Here is a 26739-nt window from a genome sequence, read left to right on the forward strand (position 1 = left end):
ATACCCGCCTCCTGGGAGTCAGTTCATAGACTTTGATGGGAATTTGATCAGGGTCCAAGGGAACTGACAAAAGTACAGTACTTCCACTGCAAAGAACATACTGTTTTCCTGAATGTTGTTTAATACAGTTGCAAATCTGAAAGGACGAGCTCAAACAGCTGTATCAGTTTTATGGTATCATTTTCGCAGGACAGATTATAGAAAAAAAGTAGCTCTGGTTGTTGTGTAAGAATCAAAGAGCCATTTTATCAAGGCTGGCATTTTAACCAAACTGTAAATTTCCTTTGCAAACTTGGCTGAACTTAGTTTTTGAGGGCTATTCCCAATAAGGGACTGAAGTGGCTAAAGCAGAACATTGGTGTGTTTGAATGTAGGTCACTGTTAATGAAGGCTGGTCAAGCAGACGAGCATTTCTGAACATGTGCAGGGGAAGGACTCAAAGAGCTGGAGGAGTTTTCAGTCAACCAAAGTGTTCCTGGTTCCAGGTGCCATAGCAGGGTGGGAGTTGAGGGAGCATGGAGCTGTGGCTGATGAGTTGGTATGGCTCATTGGACAGTAAAGGAAGGGTGCTGGGATAAGGTTGTATGGTGGAAGAGTAGGGTGAAACGTGGGATTGGTGGTGCTGTTTTGGAAGGTGGTGGTGTGTGGTCTGAGGTGGGACAGATGGAAGGATGGAGCAGAGGAACTGGCATGGTGATGATGTAGGATGTGTGGCAGAGGAGCGTCAGATGTGGGGTTAGCTGTGGTGATGGCTATGGACCAAGGCAGTGGGACCTAAGAGCTGCTGCTGCTGCGGCTGTCACTAATAGTGGTGTCCAAGGGCAAGAGGCTTGGGAACCTCCATCCTAAATTATTTCATAAAAAGTGGGCACCTGTCACTTCTCAGAGAGGATGCACTGTTGAATTCTTCCAAAGGACACTCAAAGGACTCTTGTAAGTCCAGGAGATGCCTGGAGTTTGGGCCGCTAAGCATATGAAGGCTCACTGTGTTAAAGTCCCGGATGGGGTCAAGAACATAGGTGCACTCTTGCTTTTGCCTTCTGCTATGTCTTAGCTCTTGGTTAACTTCAAGGCCGGGTATCCTTCTCGGCATATAAGAACTTTGGGGCATATTTTAAGGCACCTGCCTTCCCCTTTGTGCTGTGTGCAGAGCCTAGGTGAATTCTTGTGTGAACACTGGAAATTTAAAATTTGGGCACCTTAGTGCATGGCTTGTAGGAGCTTCAGTCTTTTACTGGATCTAGCTCTTATGATCTATGCTGATTGACTGCTGCTGTGTTTTCAGAGGTAGGTTTTCTCATGCCAAAATACAGGTGTCTAGCACACAGTAACTGCTGCGTGGCTTATTATTGAAAAGTTTGTGGGTAGCAGGTTTTCTAAGTTGGGAAAAGTCAGTACTAAAGAGCTACAGTACCGCAGAAGCAGTATCGTGTTAAGATCTGGTGCTCTATCAAGACACCTAATTTTAAAAGAAAAACTGCGCCTTGCTGAGAATGCTGATCTCTGGTTTTAGTTTAATTATAGCATCCTGCTAAGGTCACCTAACGCCACCAGCAAGATGTGCGATCCATGAAGTGGTTGGGCTCAACTGCAGAGTGCTCCTCAGAGACGTGGAAGATGCGACCCTTTAAAATCCAGCTGTGACTCCTGCTGTCCTGAGAGGAACGTGGGGCTCCATCCGCAGTCCTCTGAGCCCAGCTCTGTTCACCGACTACGGAGGGAGCGCCATACCTGCCATCGGTGCCTAGCAATGGATGCTTCCTCAAGAAGCCACTCGTTCTTTTCCATCCCTGCTGGGGGCAATTTATGAGGGCCGGTGCTCTGGGACAGAGGACGGAGCAGGAAACCCGAATGCCCCAAGGGATGGACCGTGCTGGGCATGGGAGCAGGAGCAGACAGGAGGTAGCACAGCTGGGAGCGGTGGGGAGGGAAGGAACCTGCAGGATTTGCTGGACAGTGAATCAACCTGCAGCTTCACAGCCCAGGTTAGGGTGAGAATGGCCTGGTTTCCTCATAATCATTTTTTTAAATCTCATTTTTATCCATGAACACAAACCCTGGTGACAAAGCCCAGCCTGCGGCACTTGCACAGAAGATGTTTGCCTCTGTGCTCCATTGGAAGACCAGTTGCCCTTGATGTTGTGCCTTAGCCACTGAAAGGGGCTGAACACAAAACACGGCTGCTGTGGGATCCAATGTGATCCACAGGACCCTTTCATGAGCTTTGTTGCGTGGTTCATTTATAGTGTTTTTACAGATTAGGTTGCGGTAATGCTCTGTATGTACAAGGTGTTCTAAAACCTGGAGAGAAATCAGTTTCCTGCTGCGAGGTGGATACGGTGTAAAAGGCTCCAGGCGCGATGAACAGGGTGCAGGAAAAACAGTCTGGCACATTGTGACAGAGGACAGCACCCTCATCCACCCTGTCCCACCACCACCTCCTTTTGGGATTGCATTCTTCTGTGATGCTCTTCACAGCGCAGGGCTCCCTCTTCACAGGGTTTTCCCCTAGTACCCCTGCTTGAGGGCCAAGTCTTTGAACTTCAGACTCAGGCAGTCGTACTTCTGAACAGGACGTTTTTAAGTGTCTGCTGGACATGCCTACTAGTTTGCAGCTACCTGGTATGTTCTCTGTTAGTTTCTGCTTTCTCCTAACTGAGATAATCTTACATAGTAAACCATGTTGTACATATTTTACATCATGCTAGGTAAATGATTGATTTTTTTTTTTCTATTTACGTGTATTAACTCTGCTGTCATTCAATCTCTTCCTATTGCCCTCATGGCAGATTGCAGTTTATGTTTGAAGACCTCATACACCTCTCTTCTTTCACTCATTTTGTCAACTTGTTTGTTAGATAAATGCAAGTATACAGCTAGTTTTCCATACATGTAGCTCAAGATGTCTCCTACTCCTTATTAATTTCTCGTGTTTACTTATTGCCATCAAAGGACTTTTTTTCCTTTTAAACTCATTATTTCATACATTCCTTGCTTATTTTTTTCATATACTTTCCCTGTTCAAATGAACTAATGGTAGCCTTTTTCATTTTTTCTAAGACCACCCCTGTCATGCCTTTCCTTGGTACTGCCCGTCTCCACAATGCCCTTTTTAATGCGTTTGTCATTGATGATTAAAATGATAGATTTAAACTGATCAAAAGGGATGTAACATTTAGCTAGGTAACATCTATTTGTATGGCAAATATTCTCCATCTTTTCTGGATGGCGGAAGATGTGCTCTGCTCCTTGATAGCTGCAGTGTATAACATAAGTGTCCTCATTGAACTATCCGTGATTTCCAGAACTACTCCCTGAGAGATTAAATCTTAATCAGAACCTGTCCCTGAACCACGAAGAAGTGGTTTAAATTGTTGCTGCTCTGTGTATTGTCTTCCACTTGTCTCTTTGGATTCCACTGTGGAGCCCCAGTCCCTAATTAAGAATCTGTCAGGTCCCTCTGGAATTCCTGTCTTTTCTAATTACTATTAATCTTTTTTATTTGTATTACTAGAGCACATAGAGGTTCCAGTTGGACACTGAGGCCTCTTTGTACTGGGACTTGTATAGACATATAAGAAGACAGCCCCTATTAATGAACTAAGGGTCTTGGTCTGTGAAAGCAAGAGGATGAAGCAAATATCGGAGAGGAAAATATGTAACCTCTTTATTTCCTTGGCTTTATGTGCATGCAATCTACTTTTTATTAAGCTAAGTAATTTTGGAGTATGACTCTAATTTTATTTTATTTTGTTTATTCTTTCTCTCTGAGTGTATTTGCCATCTTTCAGGCAGACTAGAACTTACCTGTCTGTGGTCTGCTTGCAGTTATGTTCTGTTAGGTTTTGAATAGTCTGCGAGGCTATAAATGTGATCTGTGAGAGAGGTGTCACCCTCCTGACCTGCCTATAACTGTATGTGAAGGATGTCGTATACCGTAAGTGTGATTTTTAACATGGACTTAGCCCACATAATTGCACTTTGAGATTCTGTCAGAGGGGCTGAGTTTGTTACTCAGATCCCTGACCATGTTTCTCGGCCATCTGTAGGAGAAGGTTGCCAGAATCACATTAAGATTTCCCAGGTAAATAACTTAACAGGTTTGCTTCTTTTCATGGGAGGGATCATTAACACTTTAAATTTGTAGCAAGATACAAATGCTAAGGTATTTTTAGATTTGTTACCCATACACTTCTCTCTCCTCTTGGATAAAAATGCCACTGTAGCCACAGAGCTAAGAAAATGTAGCCTGCTTCTCGCATTACCCCTGAAGTCTTTCCCCTCGTTTTGTGAGAGAAGAAATGGCATTTCTAAAGATTTACTGTAACTTACTTTATTCTCTGTGAGACTTCAGCCCTATGTGTATTTGGCATTATTTGAAACTTCCAGACCTGACAGAGGACAATTTGCAGGGTTTGGGTTTTCTTTGCTCATTGTTTCTTTAATCTTTAATTGGAAGTTTTTGCCCTCCTTTAATCAGATGCCCCTCCTTATCCCTGCACCCCCCCCCCCCTTTTTTGGCCAACTTCCAGGTATTGTGCAGTCTTTTATGAATTATGTGCAGTGCAGTCTTTTATGAATTACGTGCAGTCTCTTACAAGGTGGTAGTACATATATCTGGCTTTCTTACAATTACAGAGCTCTGCGTGTAACATGTTGGGGACTTAGGGAATAGTGTTAATGTGGATTATGTTATGAGACAAGACATTTGTTTCTTTTAAGAGAAATCTAGGTTTACTCTGATTTCTTCTTAGAGGTTATTGTTTGGAGAGTAGAAGTAATTTTAAGGTTTCTCAGAATGAAGGGAGGCCTTGATGAATGAAGTATAAGCAATGAAGAAAATGGTGGGTGCAAAATAAGAGATGAGGAAGTATGACCTATAAAGGGAGATAAACCCCAGTTATTATGCAAATAGTTTAAGAAAAAAAAGTGTTATAAATTGCAACTATATAATTGTTAGGAACATGGAGGAGACTAACAGGATTCTCAGGAACCTATTCCAACAAGGGATGTTGGCATGATTGACTAAGGTTGAGATTTCTTACTACAATTAAGAAATAAAGTAATAGAGTAATCAAAAAGTATAACAAGCAAGAAGGATGAAGCTCATGACATTTCCAAGAGGTTCTCTCACCACATACATCCTTTCTAAACTTACTGAACTTATCTGTCGGGCTGTCGTACTCCCATGGGACTTCTTTGGCTTTCCCTTTACATTTTAGTGTAGTAAAAGGGTTATTCTTAACCCATAGCAGTTTATCATAGTACCCAACAATTCGAGGAGTTTGATGTATGTGTGCTTGCTTAAGGAAAGGAAAATTATTCATCTCGTATCGCTACCAAGTTCCTTGTATTACAAAATAGTGGCTTTCATTTAAAACTCATCTGAATTTTGTGCTTAGGAAATGATAGTGACTTGTATTTTAAGTTTCTTCATACCAGGTTCACCCTGTCGTGCTGTCGCATTTGTTAATTTTTGTGGCATGATGGGGTCAGAGATATCTTTGATACACTATAAATGTATGGGAAGGCACTGCCTTGGTTTCAGGTTGGTGCAATGTTTGGAGTCAACCTTATGCCAAGTTCCCAGTGCTGTGGAGGTGGATTATGCTTGTGAGGTTTATGTAGCCTTGACGTACGGATGCAGTTAATAAATCTTCCTTCCGAGTGTAATGCATAATCGAAGGACACGCCGTCCACCGCACGTTGCCTCCTTAGCTTCCAGCGACTTGCAGTGCATGTCTGTGCTAGGCTTTCCCCTTCCAACGGAACAGTGTCCAGGGCTGCAGGTCTGCTTACCTCTCTCAGTTTGGGCAACGCTGTGTTTGCTAAACTACTTCATAGAAATCAATGAATTTATTGTGAAATGATGCTAACGTGCATGCAGAACTTGAGTTGAGCTGTGGTAGGTTAAGCTACGTCCCCGAAGCCCATGGGGCTGGCTGCTTTTCCGTGGAAGATCTACGCTTGGCTTTCAGGGTAGAGGTTGAACCGAAGGCAGCACGGTGGCGGCTGCGGAGAGGATGCGGCTGCGTTGCCAAAGGCTCTTTTCTCTTAAGTTCGGTCAAGGTTTTCCTCTTTGTGAAGCTGCTTTTCTTCTGGCGCAGGAAGAAGTTTAATAAACTGCAGGTAAACAGAGCTCATTAACATCGGACCCTGGAATTGGTCGATCATTAACTCCGGGTACTGCTCTTTTCCCACTGAGGTGTTTGAGGCATTTCTGGTACAATTCCTCGTCAGAAAACCGATCGTTAAGGGCGAACCGAAGTCAAAACACCGGGGGTGGGGGTGGGCACCGGCTGCCTGCAACAACCGACACGACCCACCCGAGACGTGGGCGCTTCACCCCGTGCACGATCGTTTCTCGCTGCGGCCCGGGGCGGGCGGGGCTGTGTCCCGGCTGCCGCTCAGCCCCGAGCCCGCCTCGCCTCGCCCTGCAGCCGGCTCAGGGTGTGTGTGTGGGGGTGTGTGTGTGTGTGTGTGCGTGTAGTATTATTTTAAAAAAATAGTAATTAATAAAAGACTAAGGCGGGGAGGCCTGTGGGCGCTCCCAGCCGGGCTCCCCGCCTTCCCTCCGCCGGCCGGGCCGGGGCGGGGCGGGGGAGGGCCGGGCCGGGCCGCGCCTCCTTCCCTCCCTCTTTCCCTCCTTCCTTCCCTCCTTCCCTCTTTCCCTCCTTCCTTCCCTCCTTCCCTCTTTCCCTCCTTCCCTCCTTCCTTCCCCTCGCCGCCCGGGGCCGCGCCCGGCCGGGGCCCCCCTGCCCGCCGCCCCCTGCCCTCGCACGCCACTTCCTGTCCTCCGTGTTTACTTCCCGGTTCAACCCCTTCAGTGGCAGCGATCGGCGCCGCCGCCGCCGCCTGCGGAGGGAGCGGGAGGTGAGGGGAGGCGGGGGGACGCCGGACCGAGCCGAGCCGGTCCGCTCCCCGCGCTGAGCCGTCCGCCTCTTCTCTTGCAGGTGTACCCGGAGCCGCGGACGGAGGGCGAGTGCCTGAGCAACATCCGCGAGTTCCTGCGGGGCTGCGGTGCCTCCCTCCGCCTGGAGGTGAGTCGGGGCGGGGGCGGGCAGCGCCGGGCGGGGGGTGCCCGGCTCCATCCCCGCGGGTCGAGGAGGAGGAGGAGGAGGGTGTGTGGGTGGGGGGGGGTTTCGCTGCCCGCCCGGCGCCGCGGGAGGCGGCCCTGCCCTCCCTTTGTGCCCGGGGAGGCGGGGGCGGCTGACAAGATGGTGGCGGCGGCCGCCCCTCCCCTGGCTGCGGGCCCGGGGGGGGAGAAAAACCGCCCGGGGTCGCGCTCGGTGGCCTCTCTCCCCCTCACCGATGTGGTCTCGGTGGCGGCTCAGCGTGGCGTGGCTTGGCTGGCCGACTGACCGAGAGGGTGGAACGTTTCACGGGGATTCGTTCCCCCCCGCCCCCGGTACCGCGGGGAAGGGGCTCGCCCCTCCTTACTGAGGGCTGGGGGAAGGTGAAACCTCCTCCCCCCCCCCCCCCCCCCCCCCCCGGCTCTGTCCGTGCGAAGCCGGGGCGCGGGGAGGCTCTGTTGCGGATAAAACCTTTGCTTTTCTGTTCAAGTGGGTTCTTGGTGATAAACGTATAAACGGCATCCGATTTATTTGTGAAGCTGCTTCTCGTGTGCCGGAGTTGGCTTACAGAAATTAAGTTGGTAACGGCCAAATGAAACGCTAATTAAAGAAAATGGTAGGTGCTGTTCCTTCCGTTTAAATTTATGTTATGTAAAAGCCCAGCAAACTGCCATCTTCTCCAAACGTGCGTTCACAGGGTTGCAAATTAGGTAGTCGTATGTTACCAGTATATTTAGCTATAGCAAGTACATGCTGCCGTTGAATTTACTTGATGTGTGTGCGTGGGAAGGAACTGATGCGATTAAAAACAGGTTGCAACTTCTGTGCATTGGAAAGTGAGAGGTATCACGGTTTCAGTCCTTAGAGGCATTTTTTGCATGGAAGAAATGGTTTCTAGTGCTTTTTTTTTTTGGGTGGAAGAAATGGTTTCTAGTGCTTTTTTTTGGGTGGAAAAAATGGCTTCTAGGGCTTCTGAACTTAAATTAGCAAAGTGTTGCCTTATTTAGTTCTCAGGTTCTTGGAGCACCTCTGGTCCTGCCTGTGATTTTGCCAGGCAGTAACAGAGTATCATTAAAAAGACCCTGACTGCTTTACTGAGGCCTCTAAACCATGAAGTATTGTTAGTGAAATTAATGATACTTACAGGACTTGCATTTAATCTTAGATTCCATCATGGGGAAAGATGGAAATTACGACAGCTTTTAGCGCTGTTCCTTGTGAAATAAGACCTTACACTCTTACCTGCCTTTCTTTTCCCCTCACCAAATAAATAGAGAATCTTCTAGGTTTTGTTGGGAGAGAAAAACCAAATTAAGTTCTAAAATGTTCAGAAACCAGGTTCTGGGGTGAACTTTGCGTTCTCTCGAGCATTCTGTTTTGCCTTAAAGCAGCTGTTTCTCCATTAGTCTTTTCTAGGGTTACATTAAGTTTTTCATGTTTTGAACATTCGTGTGTGAGAGCCGATTGAAAAGTCAACTAGTAGACATGCATGAGCTAGGGAGAATTGGGGAGGCGGGCACTTCAAATCTCACTTCAGAAATAAATTGAGTATAGCGAATCTTAAAGCAAAAGGGAGGAAAAATACCATTAATATCCCTCTCCCTCCCTTACTCACTTCCTATCACACCTCTGTCATGAAGCTTGAGGTTTTTTTCAATTGTGACGGGCTGGAAATAGTCACAGTGTTGCAGTTTGGTCTCTTTTGTAGTTGCAGAAAGCTTTTGTCAGCTCTTTTCCTCAGAGTGACAAGAAAGCGAAGAAAAATGATTAAAAGAAAAAAAGATAATTTTGGTCTTACTCTTAGAGTCTGAGTATCTTTGGGCATAGTCAGATTGTTAACCTGGCCTCGGGGGCTTCTCAGCAAGATTGCCGGAAACTCCTTTCTTATGTGGAGGTAGCTGGCTGTGGTAGCTTCCAGCTCGGCATGTTGGAACAGGAATTACTCCCAAGCTACCAGAAGAGTTGAGAGGCTGGCAGGAAGGAGCACAAATGCTTGGGCTTCTGGAGCCTCTTGTGTGTGTATTTACAGCTTGTACATTGGCCGTTCCCTGTTGTTTTCTCATTAATTTTCCAACCCCCTAGCTGTGGCCAAGGATGAGAGGAATGGCAACCTGGATTCAACCAGTGAGTAGCTGGCAGGGGCCTCTCGGCTGTCCACTAATCCTGGGCTCTTTCTCCTGTCTCCTTGAGCAAGGTGTGAGTCAGCCCTTGTGGATCTTTGCCTTCCTCGCTGTGGGAACTGGGGAGATGCCATAGCTCCTCCGTGCAGGCAGCGTCTACGTAATGCTTCCTTAGTTGCGATCAGGTTTAAAGATTGCGTTGAGCGAAGAGTGTGAATAGCGTCTCTGGAAGTGGTGAAGGTGATATTTTCGGAGAGGGCAGATAAGCTAATAAAGCGTTAATGGTGAGTATAAATATTTGACAGAGTGGTGGATGTGTATGTGATACGTTAAATAGTAGAAACATTTGGATGGTACGGGTATCGGAGGAAGCTCTAGAGTGGTGTGGGGAGATGTGACCTTGTTCTGTGCACTAAAGTGGTGCTTTTCCTAGCAAGTATTCTGCAATGTTGAGTTTTGCATGGCTTTGCAAAGGGTGCAGTTGAGCCCGATGTTAAATCTGAGTTATATGTAGTTGGATCAGGTGATTTCTCTGTCTGTAATTTTGTGAGTGTGGTAAAAACAGAGTACTGGTTTGCTTAGCCTAGGTTCGGCATAGCGCAAGCACTTTTTGCTCCCAGATCTGAACTCATCTTGGAAGTAGTAGAATTGTATTTTTACAAAACCATGTCTGGAGCTCTGTACAGCTCCAGCTTTGGAGACTTCGTTATGGAATGTTTGAGGACTTGATAAACTGCTGTGGTTAATGGAAAGTTGCACAGCAGTAGATGGCTTCTTTGGGACGCTTTCCTCTGTGGTGTCCTTTTATTAGAGGACATGATGACTGTTGCTTTCCTAGCCTAAAAATAAGGGGTGGAGGTGAGAACTTTGTTGGTCTGGAAATGTTCTAGTGTCTGAAAGTAGTCGTTCTTATCTTCTTCCTCTTACTTCCCAGTAATTTGGGGCTATTAGAAAGATAATAGAATATTCAGAAAGGATATTTCAAATTCTAATGAGAAATATTGCTATTCCTCAAAGGAAACCAGTGGCTCCCTTCCCACACCACTCGGTGGTTTTTGATGTTTAAGTGTTCCAGAGCAAAAAGTGTACTTAATCTGGAGCTTGCAGCAATCCTTTGTAAGATGAAATCTGGGTTGGTGAAGCAGAGCAAGTTTCAAGAAATAACCAGAAGAATGTTCTGCAAGTATTGTTTTTTAAATTATTTTTTTAATACAGGTTTTTTGTATGCAGATACAAAGAGCTGAGATGTATTAATGAATTTGCAACTCCATGTTGTTTTTCCCTTCTGGAAACTCTTAGTGTTTGCTTAGAATAATTCTAGTGTCGAGTAGTTTATTCTACTTTGAAGCTTCACTGCCTATGATGAATGTCTGCATAGGTGGAAGGGACTGTAGAATGGCTGCCTACGTTGTCGGTTCACAACTTACTCTGTGCTTTTTGCTTAGGCAAAGCATATTTACTATATACTACTCAGGCCATTTTTGCTTTAAAAGCTATTTTCCTCCACGGTTTTGTCTTTGGGTAGGAAGACATTTAACTGTACTTCCTTCTGAGAAGTATGACCTGCTTTTCGAAGCAGGGTCCTAGACAGTTGTTGGACGTGATGGACTCTATTCTAGAAGAATATGGGTGGATATGTGTAGTTGAGATGGAACTCACTGCAGGTATACAGTACCTTCCACAGAAGTCTGGCAAAAAAGACAAAAATGAAAGGGTGATGGTCACAGAGCATTTGTTCCTGTCTGAGCCCTAATAAGTTTTGCCGTAATGATTATTGTGTACCTGTGTCGTGTTACTCCAGTTTTGTTCTTTTTCAAAGGAGTTTCAGCTTCCTGAATATAATGTAGTCTTTCCTCTTTCTTTGACCAGAGCTGCTTGACAGCTTGCAGGGCCAAAAAGAGGCCCTGGAGAAATCACTGTATAGTTCAACAGCAGAGGAGATTGTTTGGGGAGCAGTTCAATGTGGAATAATAAGCAAAAACAGGTTAATAGAAAACCATGTTAGTGCCTGTTGTTTAAAGGGCAGAGTGCTTGATATGTCCTGTGAACAATACCAAGCTCTATGTGATCAAATTCCATGAGCAGTGTCTTGCAGCATTTTTCTGCTGGCTTTCATCACATAAAAGATTAATTCCTGCTTATCTGCAAGTATCTAATGTTAACAGGTTTCTTGAGCTCAAAAATGTTTTGTATTTCTGACTTTTATACTGATGTGAAAGATGTCAGCTGGCTAGTGGAAGAAGATAGACAAGCCATGGATCTGAGAACCTTCTCTGTACCTGCCAAGAGACCTGCTTGCCTGTGGGATTCAGGATGGTCATTTTATTACAGAGACAGCAATGCCAAAACCAGGGTTTTATTTCTACAGTAAACTAACCAAAGAATAAATAAAGCAAACCTGGCAGTCTTACGCAATCTAAGAAGATCCTGTGTTTTGTTTATTATTAAATCTCTTTTGTACAAGAAGGATTTGCCCTTAAGGTTCAGAACACTGCATGCAAATTTGGGAAATATAATTCATAGCTCTTGAGATTTAATCAAGATATACAAATGTCCATAGATGTCTATAATACAGCTCTAGCCTCCGGGAAATGTTTGTAAGGGGTGCCAGTGTCATTCTGTTTGACCAGCTTATCTTTTGGGAGCAAGCCTGCATGTCTGTCGTCTTCCCTCACACCCACCCCTACCATAGCAGTTCATCTATTGGGTGATGCTCCTCTTCTCTGAGCCTTGCATACGTCTTTAGGTCATTATGGCTACAATCCTACTACCATTGTGGCCTTGGAAAGGTATTCTGCAAGTTGGCCTTCAAAGACCTATTCGTATAAGGAACGCACAGAGCTAAGCTGCTAGCATGGATGGACTTAGGTGACATCTGTTAGTGAATTAGGAATGAGTAGGATTCCAGTACTGAAGAGCTTTAGGCCAATCTTATGATGATACAGAAATTCAATCACCCAGCTACTCCTTTCAGCCCTTGTTCAGACTGTAATCTTTGTTTTGTCAAAAACAATATTTTGTTTAGATTTGCTCTCGGCTTTATTCCAACAGAATGCCTTTCTAACCCAGAAGGTGTGTTGCCGAATGCTGTGGCCGAAGTCCTTAGTGATTTTTTTGTGATAAACATTTTTCAGAATTGTTTTAAAGTTGCCGTTCTTTGCTTACAGACCACACGTTGGAAAGTTTTATTTGGAGGCTGAGATCTTACAGGTAGATATTTCAAAAGGAAGAAGCTGAACAAAGAGGTTGCATCTTTTATTAAAGATATGGCTACTGTATTTCTTCTCCCCACCCCTGACTTCTAATTGTTCGCAAAACTACTCTAACAGATCTATACTAGATAATATTTACAGTAAAGTGTGGTGTGTCACTGCAACTTGCCTTGTACATACTGACCTCTAAGAAATGACTGTGTCATGTCTGTCATGTCCATTCCGTGCCCCCCCCCCCCCCCCCCCCCGATTTCTATCCTTTTTGTCATGTGTTAATATGACAGTACTGAAAATCGTTGTTTCATGCAGTTTGTTCTCAGGTCTTGTCTTTTTGGTCTGTTTTGCCCATCACGTGTAACAGAGAAGTACAGCCTGACTGGCATGATTAGAAGGCCATGTTAGCACATCTTGGAACCTTTCTAAGACAGGAAGATGCTGTTACTTGACTATTCATGTTACTTTTATAGAATGGCTGAATGGCTTCTTTTTATGATATGAGGGATTCTTATGATGCACAAAGTAGTAGTAATCTAGGACTGTGATGATGTTTCATGTGTTTACCAGTTTTTTGTATTTGAAGCCTTTGAATACTACTTTAAGGGTGTCTTACCAATAGAACAGTGGAAAAATAGTCTTTTTTTTTTTTTTTTTTTTTTTTTTTTTTGGTAAGGTCAAACCAGTTCCTCATCTTGTATACCATTAATGCGTGGTGTCATGGTAGCTGAGGAGGTGACAGAGGCAGGAACATATGGTGTTGGACAGGGAGGAGTGGTTGTATCGGAAGCTGTTACAGTTTTATCTGGTAAAACACAGTCTAAAACACGAATGTGCATGTTAGCATTTTAGATCCTCACACTGTTCCCTCACTTAAACCTTCCTTCTCTTCCCATGAGAATTTATTTCTTGTGGTTCTGCCAAGCTTGTTGCATCACCAGTTGTGGTATTGTGCTATCGCTTCTGGACTAAAGCAACTCCAGTGGCTTTCATTAAATAGGAAGAGTGCTTCTCTTTGTTGGGGTACGTGTTCAAAAGCACCTGATACTGAAAAATTTTAAGATGACTTTATAAAAAGAACCCTAGCAAATAGCAAAAGTAGATTAAAAGCATGTGCCTTTGTAAGGAGTACTGTAACAAACATGGTTGGGGAATATGGTAGTATTTTTTTGGTTACGTAAGGGATATATTCAGTATTTCTCAAGTAGAAAATTTTTCAGAAATTTTGAATTTGGACCATACATATTTTCATTCCTGCCAATTCTTTTGTATTGCACTCTGGCATGATACTTTGAATGCAAAAAATATAAGCGAGTGTGCGTGTACAGAGTCTGTCTGGCATGATGGATCTGACATGGGCACAGATCTGTTTGTCTTCACTGCATGGACCGTACATGACAGTGAGTCTGGCATGTCAAAATACATCCAAAACGTTTCAGTCATGTTTTGGAGGTCAGTATGTACAAGGCAACTTGCAGTGACACACTGTACTTTGCTGTAAATATTATGTAGTATAGATCTGTTCAGAGTAGTTTTGCAAACAAGTCGCTCTGTGGTTTGGGAGAGGCTTCTGTGTAACTGCTTCATTTGTGGCGTTCATTTGGATCTTAAGAATAAAATGAACGTTCATCTAGCAATTAAAATATATTGCACTATTAATCTAGAATTCACAGAAGATTTCAGCATTGTACTCTTATGCTCAAATATAGCAAGCTGTTTTCACAAAAGGGTTTCAGTGCTTCTTCGATAGAAGAGGAATTAATCATGTGAGGGATAGCCTGGAAACTAGGAAAATTGGGATGAAAGGATGGGTAGAGAGGGCTGGAGGGGAGGAGGCTTTTGGGCAGAGCTTCGAGTCCCTGAGGGGGGAAAAAAGGGAGAAGAGGCTGCTTGCTGACTTACGCTCTTCTCCTGACTTGTCAGAGGAGTTCTTGCCCTCTAATTTCTTTAGCCCTCTCCTGCCCTCCAGTTCTTTGGTGTGAAGCACAGTGAGGAAAGGCTCATCTGCTGGCTTTCTGAAGGGTGAGAGCTGCGGCAGGGGGGACTTCTGATTAGCCCCGAGGAAGGAGCAAGCTGTGCAGGGGTGGTGGGGATGCCAGGTGTGGAGGCGGTTCTTGGGAGGAGAGCAGGTGAGCTGTCCCATCCTTCCCAGCAAGAGAGCGACAGCAGGTCCAGCAGGTCGGGCGGCGAGAGAGGGGAACGGAGACGGCGTCGGGGCAGCGTTGCACCTGCTGTTAGTGAGCGCGGAGCAGTGAAGCGTGTTTCAGGAGACCGGTCTGTGTACGCGTCGGGGCCTGCCTGCCCGTTTCCTTCGCAGAGGATGGCTATGGTCTTGTTAGCTGCTGCTGTGGTTTTTATGAATGACTTGTGAAGTTGGGCTTCAGAAGTCTCGGGCTCCCTCCCCACACACATTTCTCTTGAATAGTTTTGAAGACATGTAAGAGATTGTTTAGCTGGCAAACATGCTGAAAATAGAAATGTAGATAAAGCTTGCCCTCTACAACTGGGCTTGTGTACATTGAACGTAGTTCCCTTGTTATTAGGTGTCAGCTGAATTTCCCAAGCCTGTGTGTGACAGAGGGAGAACAAAAGATTTACCTCTATACAGAATGTGTTGCCTCTATACAGAATGTGGCATTCTGTTTGAAGAAAACTTGAGTACCTGCAGATCTAATGATGCAGCGTTGTACGTTTTTAACACAGGCTTTTGGACTAATAAGGTCCTCATAGCTGAGGTGCCTCCTGCAATGTAGGAGACGGCAGTGCTCGGCCTCCGCAGGAACTTGGAAAACTTTCTCCTCTTGTGACAATGACTATGTTGGATCCCTTTGGCAAGGGAGGAATTCTAGCAGAATGGTTGCTTTTAGATGAGGACTACGCAGAAGAGAGTCCAAGTCTGTAAAACAGTCTGCTGGTTTTGTTTACTGTGACCTCAGCAGAATCTTCTCTTGATTTTTACTTGGGACTTAAGAGTGAACATAAATCACTTCAATTGTGTGAAAATGATGCAATGTCAAATCTAGGTCTTCTGTGACTTGCTCTGATTTCTTAAATGCTTCCAGCTTTGCAACTGTTCCTGACTTCTGCTCGCATGTAAATATCTTGGCAGGTGTGGGAAAGCTGATACGCACTCTGCTGTGGAGAGGAGGTTTCACAGGCTTGATTTTGCAAGATTGTGTTGATGAGAGGAGAAAAGTGCCTTGCTCGCTTCCTCTAATTGAAAGGAAAAGGCATATTAGAATATGGTGATTTTTCCTTTTTCTCAAGGGGAGTTAATCTTATCTTACTATGTTCAGCTGAATATCCAGATAGCTCTAGCTCTCGCATGTTTCAGCTTGCACCCTCTGTTTTGCTGTAGTTAACTGTGTTTAGATGTTTCATCAGGTGCTGGGCTGGTCCTGTCAGTATTATTGAGAGCTGGAGTCTGCCTGTGTGGGAAGCGTCATGGCTCTTTGACAAGACTAGCTTTTTCCAGGTCTTTACGTTTTTCAGGAAATACTGAAAAATTCTAGGTAACAGAAAATGGTAGTGCTGACAGCCGCAGGCTCCCGTTACTGAAAATAAGCTGTCTTCAGCCGCGTTGCCTCAGTCCATCGCCGACCTGTCTGACGAAGCCAGCGGGGTCTCGCCGGTGGGTTGGCTTGAGGGCGGGTGGGAAGGGAACCTCAGCTGTGTGGGAAGGCGACGTGGTGTTTCAGTAGGTGGCAGTCCTCCTCTGAGTCAGTCCGGGGCCAGCCCTCAGCCCGGTGTCAGAGGGAGAGAGGGAAAAAGAGGGAGCAAACTCTTTCCGTCAGTGCCATCTTGTGGGCCAAGCGCAAACACGCGGGCCCGAGCGCTGGCGGAGCAGAGGGGGGTCCCCCCGCTCCGGTGCGGGGTGGGCTGCCGGCCGCTGTCCCCAGGTGGCCCTGCCCCGGCAGCCTGCGCTGGGGGAGCGGGGGGAGCCCCTCTGGGCAGCGCAGCAGCTTCGCCTTTGGGGCCAGCGCGGAGGGCGTGAGGGCTTCTCCGGGTACCCTGTGCTTCCTCCGGGGATGGGGCTAGAGGCTCCTATTTAGCAGGTGAAATCCCGACTGATCCTTCTCCCCCCCTAAACTTCAGCTGAAGTTGGAAGACTTCTTCCAGTTTTTTGACTGTCGTGTGTTTTGTGCAGCATAGAGCGTGGCTCTATTTCATCACCCGGTTGGCTGCGCTTCCTTGAATGAAGTGTTTAGAAACTATTAAGTAGCGGTTGCTTTTGAATCCGATTTAGAAACAAAACATTAAAACTGAGCCAAGCCCCTGCTGCAATACAAATTCTCCATGCTACTTGCTTCACCGACCCTATGAAGGGTAGAGTGTAGTAGTGCAACTACCTTAGGTGGTGAAATAATGAAGGAAAAAAAATAGAGGGGGGGGGAAACCCCAACAACAAAAATGTGCCATTACTAGCTGGTGGACTTCCTGTTTGTGAAGGACACCTTCACAGATCCTCTCCTGGTAGTGCTGAGTGATTTTTAATATATATTTATATTTGTAAAATTTTTATTCCCATGCCCGGCACTGTCTTAATTTCTACCCTCTACCCGGACTTGTTTTTCTTAAGGAGGAGGGCATGCGAGTGGTTATCAGAGAGGAATAGTGGTGGTTAGTGAGAATGTGGTGATGACATGCTTAATAGTTTTTTCCCAGATATATACTTGTTAAATATCTTGTAAAATTCCCGCCTGATCAAGTCTTCTCCCTGTGATGTCCACTCTTGCTTCACAAGAACCCCTAGGCTGTTTTGCATGTTGATTTTTAGGGGATTATTAGCTGGAAGTGCCAGCAAAAGCAGTAGCTCTTGTCCTCTTAGGCTGGTAGTGCTGAAGAACAAACAATTGCCCTAGCTTTAATTAAATTAGTCCTCCTTTTTTTCCCCATTTCTCCAAAAAGGGGCCTTAACTGGTTTGATTCCTTCATGCGGATCACTCAGCAGAAGAATGGAAGGTGTGAGGGGCATTTTTCTTTTAATGGCATTTGCAGCATTGGAACAAATTAAATAGCCCTCAATTTTTAGGGTGACTTAAGTGTGCTGAGATTTGTCTAATAGGACTCTGGTCTCTGTGCTGAAAGCTGTAAGACTCCTTTTTCCTTTTTTTGTGTTTTTTTTGGTGGTTTTTTTGGTGGTTTTTTTTTTTTTTTTTTTTTTTGCATCAAGTTCCCCTCTGAAAAATTTTAAGAACGGGGATTCTGGGTGTCCCAGGGCAGGGTTTGAGTGCTGGTTAAAATGCTTTTCCCTCATCCATCTGCCTGGCAGCAACTGAGCGTGGTGGAGCAGAGCTTCCAGGGGTGCTGAGTGGCTTCACACGTAGCTGTGCACTAGGCAGCTTCCTCTGAAGCCAGGAAAATAGAAGTTGAATTGAAATAGTACAAAAATATTTGATGGTGGGATTATTGGTGGTTCAGTGTAACGGTAACCGGTGGTGAATTTACGTGTAACAAAGGGAGCCAATTTAATTGGTCGTTGCTCCTGAAAGAGGTCTGCTCCCCCCTTTGCTCGCCCCTGCCCTCCCTGCCATGGCCATTTCATCTTGTGCTGGTTCTCATGTGTGCCAGCTAGCTGAGTAAATGCACAAAAATCCAAACTGTTCCCTCCCTACCCTCTCTCAGAAAACCCCCCAAAACCCAACCAAAAAAGAACCCAACAAGAAGGAAGAAGGAAGGGAGGAAGACCCACTCCACCTTCAACAGAAAATTGTGCTTCCCCCCAGCCCGCTGCTGATGGGATGGTGAGCCAGGTTGCCTCGGTGCAGGGTCGGAGTGCTGGGGTTGGTGCAAGGGAGGAGTTAGGAACACCTCTTAGCAGCAGGACCGTGTATTTTAGCAGATACCTGGATGGAATTTGAAATCCTGCTCTTATTTTCAAACAGAAGAAATTATTTTTGAGAATCCTATTGATGGGCAGTTGCTCAAGCATCTGTCTGTGTAAGGAGTTGGCTTGGTTGGCCAGGGAGCTGGAGGCAGTGTTAGGCTGTGCAGGAACCTGGTTTAGATCAGTGGGAGCTGCCATGGAAACACCCCTAGCCAGGCATGCACCAAGTCAATGCTCACTGCCAGAGTTGTAAGGAAAGTCAAACATGTACCGCCCAAGTATTATTTTTACTTCATCTAGATAAGTTTATGCTGTGTTTCATGTTTATTTCTAATGAAATATGACCAGAAACACCGCTTGCTTTATTTTTAGATGAATTGCCAGGCTCCCAGTTAACTGTTCATTGCTTCCCTGCCAGTCTCTGGTGGGTTAGATTTTTTTTCTTCCAGTGTAACTGACCCCCTGAACTGGATCAGAGTGGATCACTTTGAGTGACTGTGGCACAAAGGACACAGGGGAGAAGGGAGGGGACTCAGACCTCCTCTTTTGGCAGCAGCAAGCCAACCTAAAATAAATAGACCTTTACTTACTTTTCAGCTGGATCAGTCTATTCTTCAAATATTTTGAGTTCATTCAGTCAGGACAAAGCAAAGAGACTGGGAGAGTGGGTGGAATTTATCACACACCCCCACACCCACACCCCGTTCACTTAATTAATGAACAAAAATGAGGTTTAAGAAGAAGACAGTTCCTAATTCTGTTCTCTATTAGCAGAAAGTGCCTAGAAGCAGTTTGTTTTAAATCAGCAGGTGCAAATACTTCTTCCTATTTGTTAAATTAACTGGTTTTCCATGCAAAACATGTTGAGGCATTTTTTCTTGCATGTTTTCTTTGTATGTTTATTAGCTACATAGAGTACCTTCAAAATTAGTGAAGTACACTTCAGCTGATTACCATGTTTTGTCTAAAAGCAGCCTCAGTGCAGAAATTATGACATAGTTCATAATTTTCTGTCACTTGATCAAATTCTTTCTTCTCATGTATGTTAAAGCATTTAAGCATGTGGGGATAGGGTAATCTCCCACTTTTTCTTCCTAAAGATTGATATCCAGTGTTTAGGAAAGTGATTGAACTACAGATATGGAACAGGATGTTAATGTATACTAATCTAATTATTTGCGTAGGCCATTTAAATCAATGCACTCCACAGGTCTTTGAGGAGCATAAAGTAAATTACAGGAAAATGCATTTTCACACCCTTTGCCTTAGGCTAGTTCTTCACCCTGGTGTCACATGAACATTTTGCAGAAGATAACTTCCATGTATAAATACAGCTAAAGTATTTTCTGTACTTGGCAGTTAAACTGAAAGAGCAATTCTTCATTGTTAAGATACAAAGTTGTTGTAATTGGCTGACTTTGATATTGTAAACTGCTGATAGTTAAATTGACCGCATCGAGGTATTATTTATGGCCTAAGTTAATTAGTTGGCTTGGAGGGCTCTGCAGTTTTGAAGATGCCTGTCAGCTTGTTGATTTCTTTCCTGCCTGTACTTGCTTATTAAGATGGCTTATCTCTTAATTTTTGTTAATATTCCTTGTAGAAGTATCTTGTTTTCAAATGCCTGTATATAACTCAAAATTAAGTGAATGATTGTAATTTTATTTATAGCTGCTGTCAGGAAATGCGGAAGAAAATGTAGGCGTGCTTTTAGAGCAGTCCAAAAATCTCAGATCTCAGGGAAGTACTCTTTGAGGTAGAAATGACAGAATGTTGTAGCTTAAAATGCTGCAGTTTGTTTTTCCTAGTTGACATATTCAAGAATGTGTGATTTGGGCTTGTTTTGCCCAGGTGTAAATAAATCAGTTTTTCTATTAGTTTAGCTGTTAAGTAGGTAAGTGGGGTACTTATCTTTTGTATTGTAAAAGCATTTCAGGACCAGAACAACTGTAGATGAACTTTTGCGCACCACACTTTCCTCAAACCTATTTTTGTTGTGGATGCTACTAAGGCTTTGACCAAAGAAAAATTGTTATGCTGAAACCAAAAAGTTTTATTGGGCCCCCTCTGTATGCATATTGTGATAACAGGTAGTTGTTTGGTTTTCTGTAGGAACCTTGCCTCTTTTCAGCTGGAAGGCTCTTCAGTGCTCTTCCTTTGTTCATTGGATGGTCTCAGACTTTTATTGGATATGTTTTAAGTCTTCGTTCGGAGGCAGAATTAGTAGCTTCTGCATGGATGTTCTGTGGTGCTTTCCACGATGGTGTCAGATACTTACAACCTTTTTTTGGTTTGGTTTGTAAGACTGTTTATGAAGGAGTGGTATTATCCCCATTTCACAGTGCTTGAGCTGCAGGCTAAAGCATCTGTAGTTTGACACAGCTCTGGTGGACCTCAGTTGCAGCTGTGAGTGCTAAAGATGCTGCAGAGTGGACTGAAGCCAGGCTGTGGTCCTAGGATAGCTTAAACCCATTGCAGCAGTGCAGCAGCAGCATCTCGTGCTATTGCTTGCATACTTCTTGCCCTTCCCTTTTCTAGCATGGCTGCTTGGCAGACTCTGAGGTGAGGTGGTACAGGGAGATGGGCTGGTAGAAATAACCCTACTAACCTGCTCTCTTTCCCTCTGAATCAGTTCACTGTGGGGATCAGGGGGAGCTGGGACTGGCACGAGGTGGGGGGATATTTGCAGTGCTGCCTCAAATTCATTTAAACTCTTATTTAACTCAAAGCCTTGGCTTCTGAGCAGCTGAGGAGACAAGCAACAGATCAACTCAAATTAAATGAGATTACTTTTTTTGTAGTGATGCAGCAATGTTGTGGCCGATAGAGGGAATTAATTTCTCTGATGTAGCTGTCACCTGTCTTTACTGAGACACACAGTTTGCTGGCTTCTTGCCATGCCTTCTGATTTCTGCAGTAAATGGCATGGGCATCTAAAGGAGTAGGGTTTGTGAGCTTCTGGCTCAGTGGCAATACTAGTTTAGCACTGCCCACCACCTCACCAGCCTCCTTGTTTTGCAAATTCAATTCATTTTGGAGCTAAGTTGCAAACCAGGACCCATTTTCTGAAGTTGCTTTTTATCCAGGTAGGTGAAGTGATTTGCCTGAGTAATGTACGGAATGTGGTGGGTAGGAGGATGTCCTATATGGGAGAGATTTGGGTCCTGGGAGAATGCCCTTACAGGCAAATCCTTTTTTAAGGCTTCCTGATTAATCTTTTTTTAAGGCTTCCTGATTGATCCTTTGACCAGCCTTGCCCGAAGTACTGAATGGGGACAGAGATGTTGAGGGAAATGGTAATAGTTGATTATTGTACATTGAATATGCAGATCATCTTTAGGTGATCCTAGATTTAAAGAAGTGGAGGGGGAAGCTCCCTGTGGCAGCAGAACTGCCATCTCTCCTGCTCAGCCTCTGTGCCTGAACTGTCAGTGTATCTGCTAGCGGCAGTAAGCTCATGTTTCTTCTTTGTGCTGAGCTGGGAAGAGATGGGCACGTTCTCAATTGCTGTGTTTTCTGGGTATTTGTTGATAGCAGAGGGATGACATAACTTGGCTTCTACACCAAGCTCTTGACAACTGTTTTTGTTTCTCCTCTCCCATTCTCCCTTTCTTGTTGGCTTTGTTTTCCCGCTTGGGTTTTGAGTCCTGATCTTCCTTTCTGCATGTTCTCAAGTGATTTGCCTCGCTGTTTCCTCTCTCCTGTCATTCCTAGCCTAACATCAGCTGACTAGCCCTGATTTCTGAGGTCTCCAAGACAAGTAAATCAGTGCCACCTCTCTCCAAAGAGAAAAGTGTTTTTCTGTCTGTTTCTGCTACTTACTGTAGACCAGCTCTGGTGCTGGTGAGGCTTCTGAAGTGGCAGAGACCTACCTAAGCAAAAAAATGGATTGCCCTAGTCTTTAGCGGATTCAGTTTGTTATAGTGAAGGTGGTGATGGGCTCAAAAACTGTTGGGCAAGGGAGAGTGCAACTTTGAGCTGAGAGTGTGGTTAAGGAGGAGTGGGATTTCCAAGGACTGCAGTTCTCTGTGACACTATCCTTCCCTTGCTTTCAGTTCTGTCTTCTAGACCCCAGCTAAAGTTAGTTATGGAGGCTTCCTTTTACAGTCAACAACAGAAGCCTCTGCATAGGATGACCTGTGGTGGAAGGGATGCATGTCCCTCTGGGGATACAAAAGGAGACAGTGGTTTCCTAAAATAAGGTGAAACTTAGCCTTGATGGTGTCATTCTTCCACCCCCAGCTCCTCAGTTCTGGATCTAGCTTTTGTTTCACGGCATTTGAATTGGGCAGTTGCTTTCTCTTGGAGGTTCCCTCTTCTGGTGTTAGTGTCCAAACTGTGTTGAGACCTCCAGGAAAATGTTCTGCTCTATGCTTTGCAAGTGGACTCCTCTGTGAATCTGTGACATGCTCTCTCTCTGTCCTAAACATGTGTATAGACTAGTTTTAAAGAAGAAATGAACGAAACAAAGCTAAAAGGTCTTAAGCTGGTCAAAATTGGGTTTGTTTTTTTTTTCCTAGGGGACAATTTCTGGTACATTTTGGAAGGAAATTTGATAGTGTAGAGAGCCTTTAGAAATTCTGCTCCAAAGCAAAGGGAACTAATTGTTTCGAGGTTTGGATTTCCCAAACTTGAGTTCTGGCAAACATTGTTTTCTTGGTGTCATTTCTGGTAACAACAGGATAGGGAAGTTGTGTACAAAATATTGATAATGATAAAGTGAGGCATGAGGCACATGCACAACATGAAAAATACTAGTCCAAATGTTTGAAGTTTAGGAAAGCTTAAGAGAAAATAAAAGATCTGATAATGGAAAGTGTTAGCATTGACAGGACTACCAGGTCCTGATCATGCAGACTGCTGATCTGAAGTAAAGCCTGCCAGATGTCTACTAGCGTCTCTTGAAGAGACTTTAACTGTTGGGGTGATGTTGGACTGCAGTGCTCAGCCCTTCAAATGGGGTCTTTTGTTTTGCTACTGAGAGTCCTGAAGCTGGATTGAATTCTGCCTAATTGCTGCCTGTAATTGCTCTGAAGTCTGAGTCTGTTCTTGGTAGTAGTTAAGGCAGGTCTCATCAAGGAGTGTCCTCGCTGCCTAGTGAATACTGTAGTTTCATTAGATAAACTACCCAAGTGAAATAATTATATTTTAATGGCAGTGTCTACCCTCAGGTAACTGTGGCGATGCTTGAAATGAGGTACGTTGAGGCTTGTTTGAAATAATCCTGATTTTAATATTAAGACAACTTTTTCATCTTTGTATGTTTCTTTTGCTTCTGTAGAATATGGAGGCTTTGTAGTCCTGAAGAGGAAGCCTTAGGTGCCCTTCCCGCGAGTTAATGAAGGACATGAAATTCCCCTCACAACAGGAAACTCTCCTTTGTTTTCCTGCCTTTTTAAAACAGTCTCTCCAAGGGAATTTATGCAAGCAGACGCAGCCTGCCTTTTGAGGCAGTGAGCTGTGGCTTGTTTGACAGTCAGAGAACTTCTTGCTCGAGCAGCTTGCAGAGAGCACAGCTGCTCTCCTGCTCTCTTGGCTTGAAAAAGATTTGGATAGAATACCTTGGCCCATAGTTGGGGTGACAGGGTGGCACTGGGAAGGAGGCAGTCTTGTGTTGTAAGCCACAGTGGCTTCACATAGGACTGTGTAGGTTAAATTGTTCGGAAAGTACTAGGATTGTGGAGTTCAGGGTGGTGAGCTGCCATGAAGCAGAACTTGAATTGCTTTGGTACGATCGAGGCGTTACATTATGGCTTTATTTGAAGCATGTTGCAGTAACTTCATTTTAAAAGATGGTGTGAAGTTAGAGATTATGGTATGAATGTCTGTCTGGAAGGAGCTGCTTTTAGAGCTGGTAAAAGGTATTGTGGAAGCTACTGCTGCGTGGTTTAAGAGCAATCTTCATAGCTGGATTTATTGTCTGCGTACCCTAAAACTACTTAGGTTGCAGGGCACGAAATACAAGGAGTATGTACTGTACATGTATTGCTTTTTCAGGTGTGTGTTGGGCAACATGCCAAGCTTTGTACAAAATAAGGCAGGCTATTCTAGAAGCCTTGCAAAGGCTTGTGTAAAACAAATTTGGCTTGACAGACTGAATGTACAAAATAAGTATATTCAGTCTATTCTTAAAAACAAATGAGGAGTGCTATTTAATAGTTATTTTATGGGCCAGATGCGTCTAAAAACTGTGTGTTTGCTTTCAGAGCTATTGTTACTTCTCAGAGGTTAAAAATTTTATTCACTTGGAATTTTGCTAGGAGCTGTGACCTGTTGGAAAACTCCAATGTTGTCCTAACTTGTTTGTTAGCTTTGCATTATGTTTCTTGCAATGTATCTGAAAGGGTTTCTCACCTCTAGAAGAACTTCAATATTATTTTTTTTTTGAACACCAGTCACCTTTATGTTGTCTTCCATAAAGATAACACACTTGTGGCACCAGCCCTTTGAGAGAATGTTGCTCGAGACTTTTAAGCAATTCCTCTTTGTTGGAACCACATCTTTTGTTTCCTAAATGCTTCTGGAGCGTCCTATTGGAAAGTCTTGCTTACCTTTTCAACCTGCTTCTAGAACAGCACATTTTACTCCACTATATTTTCTTTTAATTTCACTTCCTTCCTGCTTGCAGCATCTGGTATCACTTGTTTTTCATATGAGAGGAAACAGCAGGACTTTGGAAAGCAGTCAGAGTTTGCAAACGTGTGTTGATTGGTAAAGAGGAGGATACACCTTCCAGGAGAGATTTGGATCAGCCAGAGATGCATAAGATATAGTACAGAAAATAAGCGTTACCATCACCATTACAGGCAACAAACCTGGTGTTGCTCGTGGAAGCTCTTGTGCTCCTGAACAGGTATCCATAGCTTTTTAGCTATTGTATTCCCTCAGGACAAAGTCTTGCTGTAATTGCTTTCTGTGTCACCTTGCTCTGCATTGTTGCAGTCCTAATCTGGGTTAAAAACTGCAGCAGTTGACCCCTGCTCCAAGAGCAATCCCACAGTGCAGGAACAGCTCCAGTGGCAGCCTGGTGGCTTCATAGCACTTTCACTGTTTCCTATTCACATGCAAGGGAGAAGCCCTTGCTTTATTTGATCGCTTTAAGGCACTATCTGCACTAGGTTTTTAAATGGGCGATACAGCAGGGTACCTGGTAACCTCGTATCTTTAGGTCATAGGCTGTATTTTTGGGTGTGGTTAGACACACAGGAAAGCTCTCGCCTCTTTTGCAGCTCAGTTAGGTATAAGTAGCCATTACGTGCCTTTGCTTTAATGAGCAAGGGAAATCAGAGGGCATCGCCTCGAGCATTGCTTGATGTGATGCCTGCTTTTGCCATGTGCAGAGCACCTTGGTGGGTGTTTTGGTGTGTATTGAACTCCTCTGAGGTTGGATCTTTACGATCACTGCCCTAGTTACTGCTTTTAATGCCTGACCTCATATTTTTCTATTTCTTTTATTCAGTTGGGAACTTTACGCTGCATTGGCATTTTCTATGTTAATATAGCAGTATATTTTGCAGACTTGACCTCCTGTAGAAGTTATGTTTCCAGTGCAGTATGACTCTGGTAATAATAGGATATCTACTCTGATCTCACAGCTAAAAGGTTGAGGTCTTCAGACTGGTGTCAGTCACATCAGTGACCTCAGCAGGAGTTTCATGTGTGGTTTTGGGGGGGGATGTTGTAATGGACATCACAGCCTGAAAAGGGTTTGTATGTGCTCTGACTGGCTTGTTCTGAGACTGGCGCTGAATGCCAGAGTGTTGTAGCTGTTTATGTCTTTACAGTGATGTCTACGATGAATTGTGTTTCTGAGGATGCTGTAGCACCATGTGATTTCGTTGGTATCTTTCTCCTTTAAAGTGTTATGTAAGTGACAGTTTCAGTTTTAAGTGCTTCCCTGTAGGGGTTTCAGTTATGCTTGAAGCTTCATCCTTAACTCTGCATACTTAACTTTGATGTGTCTGAGAAAATCATGAGCCTCCAGCAGAAGTCTCATTAGTATCAACTGTGAAGATGGGTCAGTATAATAATCCATAACTTGTTCTTCTAGACTGGGGCTGGTTTTTGTGGTATTTAAATAGCAAAGATTAAATGGGAGGAAAAACACACCCCATGTGTTAATATACCACATGAAATTTTTATAACAAAATGTTATTGCTGTTCTGTGCCATAACTTTTAACATACTGGTATAGTGATATATGGAGCTGTTTCTTATTGCTTGTCTCCTTGCTGTTATTTAAACCTAGACATAATTACTAGCTAATTTTGAAGTGGTGCAAAGTTCATGTCAGTATTAAGTGGTGCATTTGGTGATATTCGCATTACAGTGTTTGCAACTCTTAATGGTGAATACAGTCTGTTGCCCATCTTCTGCTGTAGCTGTGGGCTGCCCTTGCGAAGGGAAATCCTGATGGTCTGCAGGCTTAGACAGAGTCCTGCCACTTCCCCAGTGTCAGATGTACAGACTGTGCAGTTGCAGAGTGAGTTGTTTCAGTGAGCTGATATTAGGGAA

At 44.4% G+C, this 26739-nt stretch overlaps 1 protein-coding gene across 4 annotated transcripts in view; it reads left to right on the forward strand.

Annotated features, from left to right (window-relative positions):
- Positions 1-26739, forward strand: part of ARHGEF7 (Rho guanine nucleotide exchange factor 7) — a 125341-nt gene that overhangs the window by 8252 nt on the left and 90350 nt on the right. For 2 of the 4 annotated variants that reach the window (XM_049834309.1, XM_049834305.1), the window contains exon 2: positions 6954-7040. In XM_049834309.1, the coding sequence (XP_049690266.1) occupies positions 6954-7040 (87 nt within the window). Of the gene's footprint in view, positions 1-5876; positions 6130-6657; positions 6874-6953; positions 7041-26739 lie in introns of those variants that run through there. The other 2 variants (XM_049834308.1, XM_049834307.1) reach the window with 2 other exon arrangements.

Source organism: Accipiter gentilis, chromosome 31 (genome assembly GCF_929443795.1).
Source record: "Accipiter gentilis chromosome 31, bAccGen1.1, whole genome shotgun sequence".
NCBI lineage: Eukaryota > Metazoa > Chordata > Aves > Accipitriformes > Accipitridae > Astur > Astur gentilis.